At 41.8% G+C, this 14,596-nt stretch overlaps 1 protein-coding gene across 1 annotated transcript; it reads right to left on the bottom strand.

Moving 5' to 3' along the window:
- Positions 1-1,093: 1,093 nt before the first annotated feature.
- On the bottom strand, positions 1,094-9,982 carry SELENOT (selenoprotein T). Its single transcript, XM_048506459.1, has 6 exons — positions 9,727-9,982; positions 5,774-5,884; positions 4,905-5,031; positions 2,957-3,044; positions 2,080-2,232; positions 1,094-1,809 (listed from the first exon to the last, which is right to left on the bottom strand). The coding sequence occupies exons 1-5, from the start codon at positions 9,861-9,863 to the stop codon at positions 2,108-2,110; spliced, it is 588 nt and encodes a 195-aa protein (XP_048362416.1). The 5' UTR covers positions 9,864-9,982; the 3' UTR covers positions 1,094-1,809; positions 2,080-2,107.
- Between the last annotated feature and the right edge of the window lie 4,614 nt (positions 9,983-14,596).

Raw genomic sequence — 14,596 nt, 5'->3', positions numbered from 1 at the left:
AGCCCGCTGATCGTTACCCCTTCCTTTTGATCCATGTGGGAACAAATGACACAGTAAGACGAAGCTTTTGAGACATCAGAAGGGATTTTGAGGCTCTGGGAAGGAAGTTGGAGGATCTGGATGCACGGGTGGTCCTTTAATCTCTACGCCCTGTTGAAGGACATGGCCCAGGGATGGAAAGAAGAATAGTAGAGGTGAATAACTGGCTTCACAGGTGGTGCTGTCAGGAACATTTTGGTTTCTTGGATCATGATCTGCAGTTTCATGAAGAGGGGCTACTGGCAAGAGTTGGTTTGCATTTCACACCTGTTGGCAGGAACATTTTTGCTAGGAGGCTCACAAACCTCATTAGAAGGGAAGATTTTTCTGATTACAATGGCTGGTAGGCCAGATCTCACCTCTGTTAAGTTTGCTGTGAATAGATTCATGATTTTTTCACATTGAGGGAAAGTAACTGTAAATATGCTATTGATTAACAAGATGCTTTCAGCCTACTTTCTCAGAATTATGAGTGTTTAACAGAAAGATGCTACCTGTTATTCTTTATCTGGCTACACTAGACCTTCTCCCAGTGCTACATATGCAACAAGCCAGAGGGGTAGCGGGAGGTGGTAAGCACACGCATTAGCATAACCTTCTAATTTGGTAAATTTTTGTTAATTTATAATAATAAAGCACCTGAAGACATTTTCTCTCTTCTTCTCTAACCTAAGTCTAGTGGTGCTTGAAATGTTTGGACTATGATTCCCCTACTTTTCTCAAGAGACAATATTTTCTATATTGCTTGATAATTAAATTCTGGTTCTGCTTGAACCTCCATTCTCCCCTTCCAGTTAAGCAAAAAGCTTTCCTTTACTTTCCATTCAGCCAAGAAGGAAATAGTAGAGTGGTGCTCATTTTCAGAAATTGGCTAAATGCTGCCCTGCAGATTACTTATTTTTGGTTGTCACGGGACGATCTTCTGAGAACTCCAAAACTAGAGTAGGTCACCATTTCATTCATAAACTAAAAACAATTTTCTTCTGCTTTCACTCATCTTTAAAACAACAGGTTAGGCAACCGTTCAAATTCATTTATGATTCAAGATACGTCACACAGTAAATGAAATTTCTTTATTTAAATCAGTTTGCTTAGTTTGTATTTAGGACAATATAAAGGCCCAGCTATTTGACCACTTAAGACTGGTCCACAAAGCAGACTTCAACTTGTCAAGGGAATTTGAAGAACAGTTGATCTTCTCTGAAGTCACAAAGTTTAGGGCAGTTGTTCAGTATATATTTTTGTTTATATAATTTAGTATACATTGCACCATTAACTCAGCAATATACTCTGAAAATATACAAAACTTACATAGCCAAATCAGCAATGCTTGACAATCATCACATTATTATCCAAACCAGTTTAAGAGACAGCCAATACTTCTAAAGATCCATTTTAAACTATAGATAGAACACAGCTTCTATATAAAGCTGATCAGACGTTTTCTTTCCCCAATGAAAAACATAGGATACTAATTCACTCTGCCGTATTCTTAAACATAAATATAAAACAAAAGTTGTTAATGCCTGCATTGTCTAGTGCCAAACTGGTTGGATTAACTTTAAAAAAAATCTATACAGTATTATTGCACTCCATGAATGTGCAGTAATTGGAAACATTCCAGCACTGAAAGGAGTCTTGCATTAAGAATTTCTGGAAGAACAACATGAAGGCGAGGAGAGCATCCAGTCTGTACCAACAGCTCGCTGTCTTCAGTACAGGCCATCATTCATTTCGTTCATGCTGCCTTTGGAAAGCGGCTCTTAATGTCTGAAAACACAGCAAAACAGACTTACCAAGAAGTTCCATAAACAAAGAAAGGTCAATGGGAAAAAACCCAGGAATGCTCTATAGCCAGTGTTGCGAAAGAAGCGACACAATATCCACTTAAAAGCAGAAGCCCGGAAAGACAATTTATTTCTACACATTGTCTACGGTACGTGACACGAATCCCTTACAAAACTAGTAAGGACAATTACGTAAAGAAAGATGCTGCTTGTCAGCATACCTTGCTGAGGAATCTTTAAAAAAAAAACTTACAAGAAGTTTTCAGTACTGATGGATGGGGCTATGATCTATGATGTGGCATTTGCTCCATGTGCACATTGAGTTTCATTTCATTATCAAGGATCTGAACAAGTTGCTGCATGGAAGGAAGGTGCCCAGATTCCAACTTAGACCATACTGGAACATCTAAGGAGAGAAAGAGAGGAAGAGGGGAAGAAAACAATAACCTGTTTGCTTTTCTAAGCTGCAGGAAAAACAAACTGTTGCCAAAAACAGAGTACTGTTCACTATATTCAATTAAGATACACTGTTTACTACATTCAATTAAGATACCATCTCTACCAAGCAGATTCAAAAACATGTCTTGGACAAAATTTGACACAAAACTTTGAACTTGAATCTTGCCGAAATCTGTGTGGGCCTTTTCTGTGGCAGTCCCAGTCCTTCGGAAAGGTGATCTTCTCCCCTTTCTACACTGAACAAGGCACTTAAGGTAGAGAATTTGGTGGAGGGCAAACCTTTCAAGCAGATGTGGCTGCAAGTTTGCCAATCCTCTGAACTGTTACGGACATTACATTTGCAAGTTCTTAAACGGACAAATAGTGTGTTTCAATCTTTTGAAATTGTATCTGCAGTTTAGCTGTTACACTGTTCATACCTTGAGTCCAGAAATAGAAATGTTTTCATAGTTCAGGTTTTAGTTCACATGTAATTGGTAATCTGCAAGCATTTGGGGGAGCTCATTCATGACTTCTGCATGAACAATTCATATGTGCTGTGAGGAACTACACTGAGCCTAAGCCTCATGCCACTTCTCCTTTCCAAGTAACACATGTCATGAGCCCCTAAACATATATGTAGAGGCCTCACAGACAACAGGAATGGGGGAAAAAAGTTGTTCAGAACTTACCATTCAAAGTTATTTCAAATGCACCTGTTGACATACACTGGTTCTCAATCATGTTGCTTAGGAAGAAAACCATCATACAAGCATAGACCTAGAAGGGAAAAGAAGTATTCATCTCAGCAACAGAACCCTATAGCTGCCCTAGAAGCATAAAAACATAACAGAAGATACACTCCAATGGGAAAGCACACACACTCAAGCACTACTCATTTAGAAAATTAGGAAGAAAGGCTCTCTGACTATGTGGATAAACAAATGCTCCATAACACACATTCACAACCTGAATACTGTTAATACAACTCCTTATTTCTGCTTTAAACCCTAGTAGTATTACTCCCTTTACACAAGCCCCTTGGATATACTTTTGTTCTCATACAAGAATGAAAAATGATGCAATCTTTAACAACATGACATTTAAAGATCTCATAGTCAAAAGTTAAGTTTCGGCTAATCATAAAAAATTTGGCACTCCTTAAATAAGCTACATACAAGTCCAGAATATCATACAACCAATTCCTTAATCCAATTGTTTCAAATAAATCATTTACCATTTCCAACACTGTAGATGTTTTTCAGATCATAAATAAAAAAACTCTGGTTCCCAGCTAAACAGCAAGGCAGTCTACACTACTCATGAGGCAGTATATTTGCATTCTGCTCTTCTGGGACATCTCCCAGCAGCTCCAGTGGGATCACCATTCTTGCTGGCAGCAGAAATAAAGGGAAAGCAAATCCAAGATCCAGATTCTGATTTGCAAAAGCTCAGGAAATGTCATTATTCAACAAGCATTTGGTTTTATTAGCATTTCACATAAAGGAGAGAATGGTTTCCATATTCATTTTACCTTTTCAGGAACCACAAAGATTTTAACTCAGCAAAAATGCAGTGAAACCCATCTGTGTGACATTCTGTGTTTGGTGGGCATTTGTGGGTCATTACTTCACTGTTATAGGTTTATGTGCATGACCACAACCACAAGGTCTTTTATGTTTTGGCAGGAAGGCCTCCTTGATCTCTAAATGATAGCATGTTAGGCCGTGAGAAGGACCAACTCCTATGCCACTCTGTGCTGTCACTAGGCAAAATAACTCTTGAGAACCCAAAAATCTGATTATAAATTAGTGAATACTGTTAGTATTTGGCAATTTACTTGATATTAGCTCCTGAGAGGTAGATAACTGATGCTGATTACATTTATTTATGTATTTATATTCCACCCAATCCCCACAGGGCTCTGGAATGCTTCAGAGACGTTCCTGCCTTGGTGTTTAACTTTTTATAACATATCCATTTGTATATACCAAGGAGGAGTCCAGGGATAAAGAATAATAGAGCTTCACTTATTTCCTTGCAGGGTAAAAGTTAGTTCCTGGTGTTCAGCAATAAACTGTGTATACAATTTTAGCTGCAGGGCAGACTTGGAAAGACACAGTGTCACTAACAAATAAGATGTTACAAAGACTAAGAGCCAGCTAGAAACTACTAGTCTACTATATGAAGGTAACTCATACAAATATCTCCCATATTTTTTAGCTTAGTTTTTCTGGAGCTTTTACCACACAGACCTCAGTCTGCCTCTTAGATTCCCTCTACCTGGGAATAGTTAGTTGGAAAGCTTACAGACCAGTTTGTGCCCCTCCAGCCACCCCACTGGACAAGGGCCTGCTTCTTCCTGAAGAGAGGCAATGAGATAGGGCAGCCTCTAACCTGCCTTCCAGAAGGTTCAGACCCCAACTAGACTGAGTGTCAGTTAAATGCTCCTTTTCTTTCAGCAACTTCAACCTCCCACCTCCCTTTGAAGGTTCCAAGAACCCTGATTGGTTGTTTCTGGCTTCTCCACTACACCAACACAGTGAAACAGGAACTGGACAATAAGGGAGAAAAGGGGACAGACAGAGTCTGCCACATCACAAAATACATTTTAAAGGGGGGAAAAAGCATACACCATACCTTATTTTCTTGGCCCCACTGCCAGATACTTGGAGCTTGCATGCCAAAGAAAGCAAAAGGATCCTTGCCGACAATAATGAAGCCCATTAACACTAGTTTGAAGATTGACAGGAAAGATGCTATATGCCTGTCAAAACAAAGTCATCAATCACTGAAGAGATCTGTCCAAAAGGCCAGGGCAGTGCCAGACCTAACTGAACATCAGTTTTCACTTTATTAGGCTCATTATTTCAGAACAAAAGCTATTTGTAGATTCTGTGTGCTCAAACACCTCATATAGAATTACCATGGCATAAAGCTCATCAAAATGGTTTAGATTAGCACAAGGACACACTAGACTGCATAATAAGGATATTACAACATATTAAGGATATTATTAGAAGGCCAATATTTATTCTGCATTACTGTGAACATTGTAAAAATATATTTTTGCCCTGTAACCACAACAAAAGTGCGTACATGCCTGCGTTTGTGTGAAGTGCCATTAAGTCATAGCCCACTCACGGCAATCCTACAGGAGTGCCAGGGGAGGAGACAATCAGAGGTGGCTGCCATTGCTTGCCTCTGCATAGGAACCCTGGATTTCCCTGGAGGTCTCCTATCCAAATACTAATCAGGGCGGACCCAGATTAATTGATCAGATCTTACAAGATTAGGCTAGTCTGCGCTATCCAGGTCAGAGCAAAAAAAATAGATCATTATTAGTTTGCAAGCTCTAGTTGCATGGGGCCTAGTGCTCCCGTTCACAGATCTTTGTGCTCATGCAATTCAGTTCTTGTCACAGCTATTAAGTTGGCTAATTCCTCATGTTACAGAATGTTATCTATCAAACTACTAGAGACTGCATGTTTAGTACATAATTAGCTTACCTATAAATAGGGTGAGGAAGGTAGTTCTCTCCTTCAATGCGGATGTCTGGGTACCGCTGTCTAATAACCTGCATGTACTCCTCAAACACCCGCCTGTATCCTCAGGAAACACTGCACAGAAATATTTTTAACACTGATTATTTCAGCTCATCAATCAAAGACAGTCTTTATAAGAACATTTTACATAAAGACAACTTCATTTATGTTTCTCCTACTCATGTCACACTCAGCAGCTTGAAGGTCTCTTACTAGTCTTCCTTTCAGTTCTTTGTGCCTGAAAACCCCATCCTGATGAACAAGTGTGCGACACCTTCCCCCCTTTGTATTCAAGTTCTTCATCAAAACTGACCCTTGCTCCTACAGAATTCTCATCTTCTTAATGCTAACCCCAACAGCAAACAATTTTTAAGCATGCGATCTGCCTTCACTCATCTCTGCCTCCTAGGGGACAGAAATCTGTTTATTTTTGTCTATGTCACCCTGTAAAGTTCCATGTATGCTAATGGTGCTCAATTTTTTTCAAGAAACAGAAGGTGTTTGGAAGCTTATGAGCCCACAGATTAACCTCTGCGGAAACTAACAGAGACAGATCATAATGAAGAACTTTCCCAAAAGACAAAACAAAACACCCAAATAAAAATCACCCCTTTTCCAAAACAAAATACTCCCTCTTCTCTCATGAAGCAATATCTTTTAGAGATTCAAATGCTGCACAAAATTCTACCATATTTGGGTGCTTCTAGCGCACAGACTGGACTTTTATCTCCTTTGCTTTATTTGTAGTAGTTCTTGAGAATGTGTGGACTTTTGCAACAGGCTCATATAGTGTAACTTACTGTGTAAGCATCCACTACTAGAAACTGACTATATTATATTAACGAGCAGCTATACATCCTCTAGTATAAACGTCTAACAAAAGAGAATTTGGTTGCAATTTGCCTCTAACAAATATTTAAATGCCTGAACAGAGAAGAAGTCATCTTCTTCCAGACCATTTAGATACACGTCAGTAGAAACAAATGTATATTCATTTACTTGTTAATAAACCTAGCATGGACATAATGTACAAGAACCAGTCAGATGCCCAGATACGGTTTGTGATGGATGTGTATCAACATGTATTGGCATCAAAAAGATTTACTTCCAAATTAGCATCTTGAGGATTACAGCAGAAGTAAACCCATTAGATAAGATTTCTTTCACAAATTTTGCTTTCATGTTGTTGAAATGTGATATTTTAAGTTACCCTCTTCTACCGCAAGAGTTATTTCTTGAAAATAACAACAAAAACTTGAATTTCTATATGGTTAAGTAATAAATTCAGGAATCTGGAAGATAAATGCAAACTGTATCTGGTTTTCCTTCCCTTTGGACCCAGCTGTAAAGCGTTGCTATGCTGATGTAACACTGGTACACAACAGCAGCAACAATGCCTGTTAAAAATAGCTGTATGTAGAAAGATTCTTGATTTTAAAACCTTCACTGTCTCAAGAAGTTTACAAAGCTCTAGGAAAGATCATGACTCAGAAAGACCTAAATTACTGGTCTGGGGCAGAAACCAAAGCAATGCTTCAATTTCAGCCGCTATCCCTCACTTAAGTATTTTTAAAGAAAAGAGTGCATCTGAAGTAATGACTCCTGATTCACAAAAGCTTATACTGAAATAATTTGTTAGTTTTAAAAGGTGATTTTTGATTCCAATTAAAGTAAAGAAGCAACGTTCTATGGGCAAAGCTTTAAAAGCTCTGCTAAGTGTACTGAAGCAGATTTGGACTTGTTTCCAAAAAGAAGCTGGGCCATTCATAAGAACATAAGAACTAGCCTGCTGGATCAGACCAGAGTCGATCTAGTCCAGCATTCTGCCACTCGCAGTGGCCCACCAGGTGCCTTTGGGAGCTCACATGCAGGATGTGAAAGCAATGGCCTGCTGCTGCTGCTGCTCCTGAGCACCTGGTCTGCTAAGGCATTTGCAATCTGAGATCAAGGAGGATCAAGATTGGTAGCCGTAGATTGACTTCTCCTCCATAAATCTGTCCAAGCCCTTTTTAAAGCTATCCAGGTTAGTGGCCATCACCACCTCCTGTGGCAGCATATTCCAAACACCAATCACACGTTGCATGAAGAAGTGTTTCCTTTTATTAGTCCTAATTCTTCCCCCCAGCATTTTCCATGGATGCCCCCTGGTTCTAGTATTGTGAGAAAGAGAGAAAAATTTCTCTCTGTCAACATTTTCTACCCCAGGCATAATTTTATAGACTTCAATCATATCCCCCCTCAGACGTCTCCTCTCCAAACTAAAGAATCCCAAACGCTGCAGCCTCTCCTCATAAGGAAGGTGCTCCAATCCTTCAATCATCCTCGTTGCCCTTCTCTGCACTTTTTCTATCTCTTCGATATCCTTTTTGAGATTTTGAGATTCAAAGGATCATAATTTTGTTCATACTGTATAAAACTTCAAAATTAAATCACAAATCAGTATTTCTGACACTGCAATAGCTAAGAACCTGGAAACTTAGAAATGCTCCAGCAAAACTCAACTTTTGAGACAATTCATACCCCATTTTTCTCAACTGTAAGAAGTCTCAAAGCAACTTAGAAACTCCTCTTCCTCTCACCACAACAGACACCTTGTGAGGTAGGTGGGGTTGAGAGAGTTCTGAGAGAACAATGACTAACCCAAGGTCACCCAGCAGGCTTCATATGTAGGAGTGGGGAAACAAATGCGGATCTCCAGATTAAAGCCCATCGCTCTTAACCACTACACCTGAAGTGCAGATACGCATGAAAAATGGAAAACAAAGTTTAGAGCAACATTATTTGACAGGCCTGCTCACGGCAGATCAATATGCCATGCAGTTTTGAGCGTCAAACAAAGGAACTTTATTTGCTATACAAGAATTTTTTTAAAAAAATCACCAAAATCTTATAATTAAGAACCATTCCGTTCATGAGCCTATAAAAACACTCCACTAGGGCCTGACATGCTCTCTTCCATACTTACTTGCACACTCCCTCTTGACAGCCAGTCAAGAGCAGATGGATTCTAATCTGGGTGTGATTCCCCATTCCTCCACTTGAATGGCAGAGGTTTATCTAGTAAACCAGATGTGTTTCCGCACTCCTAATTCCTGCTTGGGTGACCTTGGGCAAGTCCCAATTTGTTCAGAACTCTCTCAGCCCCACCTACCCCACAAGGTTTGTGGGGAGAGGAAGGGAAAGGAGCTTGTAAGCCACCATGAGCCCCCTTACAGGAGGGGGTATAAATCCAAATTCCTCCTCCTCTTCTTCTAATCACCGTAGAAATCTACTCCCCGCATTATAGAAATCCCTATCTTATAGATACTCACCAACACCTACATCCCTGCTCTGCCTACCTGCTCATTCTTCTCCAGGAGCACAGACCTCTTGTCCCATCATCACCCCACCACCACCACCAACCCATCAGCCTTTCCATTACATTCGAATTTCCATTTTTCTTCCCTCCCCCACCCCCAATTGTCCGTGCAGGGTGAGAATCAACGCGGAGCACCCGCCGAGGCTTGCAACTTGGGATGGCGTCCAAAAAACCCCGCTCACCAACGAAGCCAACTCAGCCACCCCCTCCACCTCAACCTACCTCGCAGGGCCGCTGTGAAAGCAAGCCGGGCAGGAGCCACCTACGCGGCCATTCGGAACTAATGAGTCAGGCGTGTGCAAAGTCCAAGGCGCTCACTATGGCCTGCAAAATCCCGGCCAGTTCCCAAGGCTTCCCTTTCCTCCGTGGCTGAACTCTGGGCTTGCGGCTTACTAGGAGCCCTGGAAAGGCGGAAGCCCTGGCGTCCCCTCGCCCCCTTCCACGGCCTTGTGCCATTCAGCTCCTCCCCAGGCCTTCCTCGGACTCTGGAAGGCCTCACCGCCCTGAGCTCGGTCAATCCCCACCCCGGCGGCGCTTCCCCCTGCCCGGCCTCACCCACCAGATCTGGAACTTGAGCAGCGGCCCCGTGGCGTAGGCCATGCGCAGCTTCTTGGCCGGCGGCAGCCCCCCCGGCTGGGCCGAGGCCCAGTCCAGCCCCAGCGACAGCAGCAGCAGCCAGGCCAGCGCCTGCTTCATCTTCTCGGCCCGCAGAGAAACCGCAGGCGCCCACCGCGAAAACCAGGCCCGCTCCCGACGGCACAACGGCCCTGATCACGCGAGCCGGCGGCGGCGTCTTGCGCCTGCGCGGGGCTGAGCCTATCCTGGCCGGCGACGGCAAACGCGCCCCCGACCGCCTCTCGGGAGAGGAGCGCCGGACTGGGTGGCTTCCCTCGCGCGCCCTTCCGGGGCGGGGGGGATGGTGCAGCCCATAATAATTTAGAATTTACACACGTTGGGACCTTGTGTTGCGGGGTCAGGTTTTGCGGTGGGAAAGGGGGCCTGTACAAGATACAAGTGTAGAAAATGTATCTATGTGTTGATTGATAATGATTGATCTCATTTATACCTCCGCTTTTTTCCCCCTGTGATGTAGGCTGGGTTGACAACCTCGAAGTGACACCTGGAGGCTATCAAATTATCTCTGGACGACCAAGATGTTCTTATGTTAAGATCAGCTCCCTGGGAGAAAATGGCTGCTTCAGAGGGTGAATTCTATGGCATTACGTCCCTCCCCAGGCCCCACCCAACCAAATATCCAGGAATTTCCCAACCCAAAGCTGGCAACCCCAGGCTGTACTCTAGGGGTACATGAGGGGCCCAAGGTTACGCAGCAAGCAAATTGGTGATTTCAGACCTGAGACTCTCAGATCCTATTCTAATTCTGCACCACTGTGGCTCATAATATCTTTCTCAGCCCCAAAGCTGCCAACTCTGGGTAAATTCATGGATTGGGGGGGGGGGGGGCAGGGCAGAGCCTGGGGAGAGTAATGTTTAGGGAGGAGAAAGAGCTCAGCAGGAATACGATGCCTTAGTGTCCATCTTCTGAGGCTGTCATTTTCTTCAGAGGATCATTTATCCTTCAGAAGATAATTTATAATTCTGGGAGAACATCAGGTCCCATCTGGAGACTGACAACCCTGCTCTCTGGCAACTGGAAAAGAGTTGCAAGACCATATATAGACGTGTGTTTTTAGAGCTGAATAGGCTTCTCTGTGTATTGATATCAACATGTCTGTTTCTGTACAAATTATGTGCAGTCCTGAGGTGACTTAAACCGTTTTAAGCCCATTGATTCCGGTGAATTTCAAATGGTGTAACTGTTTAGGGCACCCTGATCTGGATGGCCCAGCTAGCCCAATCTCCTCAGGCCGTGGACAATAAGGAGGGTCAGCCTTGGTTAGTATTTGTATGGGAAACCACCATGAAATACCAGAGTCACTACACAGAGCCAGGCAAGATGTCTTTTGTCTTGAAAGCCCAAAATTGGCTGCAACTTGACGACACCAACTGCTTAGGATTTCTCTGTATATCACTTTCTATTATCTGTATATAAATCATGTTCTTCCACCATATCTCTCTTAATTGCCTGATATTGTGAGTTTGGAATCTGGCTGTCATAAGTACACTATCTATGGTGTTTGTCAAAAATTGCATATCCATGACAAAAGGGGAATAGTAGTGTTTCTCAACAATTGTGTACAGCACCACAGTACTTCTTGATTAGAAAATGATTGTCTGCCAGCACTCATCAGGGTTTGGTGACCTCTGATAGCTGAATTCTGGAAGAGTGAGAGAGAGCAAATCAGATCCCTCTCTGGGGATCTGAAGTAGAAAGTTTTATATACCAATTATTTCATATAACTTCAAAGTGGTAGCAATGCTGTTGTCCTGTAAAAGTACTGTTTTGCTTCTGAAAACCTATAAAGAAAGCAACACCATCAATATTCATTGCTGTCTCATCCATAAGGAGCCAACCGAGTGAAATATTGCCCCAAATGAATCACTGTTGCATTTCCTATTGTTTGAAACATGTTTTTGTCTTTTAAAATTTTTTTGATAAACCTATTGAGCTCATCTAATAGACTTTCTTATTAGGGGATTTTACCATAAAGCAACTACATGGAAACCAAAAGTTTCATTGGCCAAATTCAAGGAACACACTAACCACTGAAATCACAGTACTGTTGAATGCACCACTCACAGGACCCGGCTGAGTTTAAGGGGAGATCAGAAGTTTGTTTCAGGTTCATTGTTAAAGGCTTGTATTCTTCAGTCAATAATCAGGGTTTTCATCAAAAACTTTATTTAAAAGTAATTAATTTGTAATGTGATTAGATAAGAAGTGATATAAAGACTTGAGGAGAAATCATGAGTAGCTTTGAAATTGGATGCCATCAATATAAAAAAGAAGAAGAGTTTGGATTTATACCCCACATTTCTCTCCTGTAAGGAGACTCAAGGTGGCTTACAAACTCCTTGTGAGGGAGGGGGGCTGAGAAGTGGCTTTAAAATGGAAGAGATTGCATGATTGGTCCACTAGGGGGCAGCTAATGACCTCATCTTTTTCTTTTTTTGCTTCAACTCTGAAAATCTGACATTCAATTTTAAAAAATACCATGCGACATTACAGCCCAGGGTCATCTTGGCTAATTAGGTCTGTTTATATGGGAGAGAAAAGGAGAGCCAATTTGCACCAGCTGCCTCTCTCATGTAGCATTTCCCATACTTATAGTATGAACCAACAAGGAGAATTGGGTGCCAGAAGATTCAAGACAGTTTGTATCTGTAATTTTATTGCTATCTTGATGTTGTCTGTCATTTTAATTTCAACTGGGATAACAGCAAAGTATCAGGAACAAAAATGTCCTATTTTCCTTTATACCTTCAAAAATAAAATGATACTTGTACCCGCCTGCCCCCGCCCCCTCCCCCCAAGTCTCTCTCACACACAAATCATTTGGGTAAAACAGTTCACACCTTTTCTATTAACCAATAACACCATGTATAGATCCACTCTTGGACTTCTTAGCTGTATTGGAGTTCAGTCCACTGGCTCATAAAATTACAACTGCTCTAATTAACATTAACATTCAGAAAGTCCCTGATAAATGAAGAACATTAATTTTGTATCTCACTAACTATATGATTCTCATCATTCTGTGAAAACAGAACACAAAACGGTTCATTGTTTGTGAGCAAATGAAGACAGTAAAACATCATTTGAAATCATGTAAATCAAGGACTCTCAGTGTTTTCCAGCCTGCAGACAATGTTGGAATTCTGCTGCAGGGTGGTGGGTGCAAACGCAAAATGGCTGTCATGGGAGGTGGAGCCAACTGCAAAATGTTAGGGAGTAAGGTTATGCATAACTAATAGTAACTCTCGTGCAGCAGCTCTGTTTAGCACAAAGGTGTTGTTAGGTCTTGGAACCTTAAGCCAATAAACGGGCTCTGAGGTATTGATCAGCAGTGTTTATTGATGAGGTATTGAAGCATCATACTTGGCAAATCCAGTTCTGACTAAATTGGCATTCACAGTCCCCTTTATTCCCCACTGACAGCTCTCCTCCCAGTTTCCCAAGAACTTGTGAGAAACAGTCTTTGCAGCCAAGGCACCCCAAGGTCGGTGGCAGATAGTGAGACAGCCACCTGGCTTCCTGCCCCACGAGATAATAGATGTAATTCTTTTCTCATGGGACACAGATGCCAGGGGAAGCCTAGTTTCCTACAAAGCATGTGAAGCCACAATGTAGAGATCAAGGAAAGAATGCACAGATGGCAGTGGATACATATAGCAGGCTGGTTACATATATCTCAAAGCAGCATTGGTTTGTTACTTTAGGGCGACTGTTACATGGAAGAGGGAACGTATTTTAATTGCACATAACACTCCCCTGGGACAGGTGTCCCACTATGGCCCTCCAGATGTTCATGGACTACGGTTCCCATCAGCCTCTGGAAAGTTCAATTAAATAAACTGGCAATTGTAAGGAAATGAAATCCATCTTAAGGCCAAATCTACATTTCAGAGTTCAGTACAGGTGTCCCTACGTTTATTTCAGAGTTTATTGAAATCTAATATCGGCTGTCATGAACTATACAAATTTCTGAGCCTGTCTTAGCTATGACATGCCACCCATAGCCCAGGAACCACACATGGTGGAGTCTTGAAGCATATGTCTTGTCCAGTCAAAGAAACTCCAGTGTCTTCAGAAATAAAACATGTTTCTGGCACTCATGAAACCACTTTAGCACAAAGAACATGAAAATGTCCACGCTTGTTCATTTAATGTCGTAAACTTTCTAATTCCAGCAACAGAGCCTCTCCCCCTACCTGAAATCTCTATACAGGCCCTGTCCTCAACAAATTCATGAATCTCGTTGTTCCTTCTTCATTGCTCCTTCTATTCTTTCTCAAAACTACAAATACTGAAAAATAGCAATCAAAGCACAGAATAAACTTTGACTTGCATCATTTTCCCTGCTCTGTAAATGTGAAGTTTTCAAAATGCGGGGGGAAAAGAACTGTGATATTTTTAAGAACAAAATTCTCAGTTTTCTATATCTATCCTAGGGCTGTATGTAAGTCAAGTCTACTGTCTCCAGACCTAGACCTAGCCAAATCCAAAGATCTGGATCAAGTGTCCATGTATAAACAGGAAGATTTGGAATTGTTTCTCTGACAGCAGGTCCCCATAGCAAGCTTCTTTTGATGCCAAGAAGAGCTTCCTGAACAGACTGTAATATGGCACTCGAAGGAAATAATTCAAACATTCCACTGGGCAATCCCTCGGCCTTTTGAAACTCTCTCGATCCTGGCCAAGAGCTATAATGGCATTCTATTCTCAACAATTGAGATCCTGCATCTCAACAATTTATTCACAGGCCAGAGTCTATACTGCAACCAACTCTTCATAAACTCTATAATTG

This window comes from Sphaerodactylus townsendi, linkage group LG08, assembly GCF_021028975.2.
Source record: "Sphaerodactylus townsendi isolate TG3544 linkage group LG08, MPM_Stown_v2.3, whole genome shotgun sequence".
Classification (NCBI taxonomy): Eukaryota; Metazoa; Chordata; class Lepidosauria; order Squamata; family Sphaerodactylidae; genus Sphaerodactylus; species Sphaerodactylus townsendi.
The sequence above is the reverse complement of the archived record's forward strand: the minus strand, read 5'-3'. Positions and strand labels throughout refer to the sequence as shown.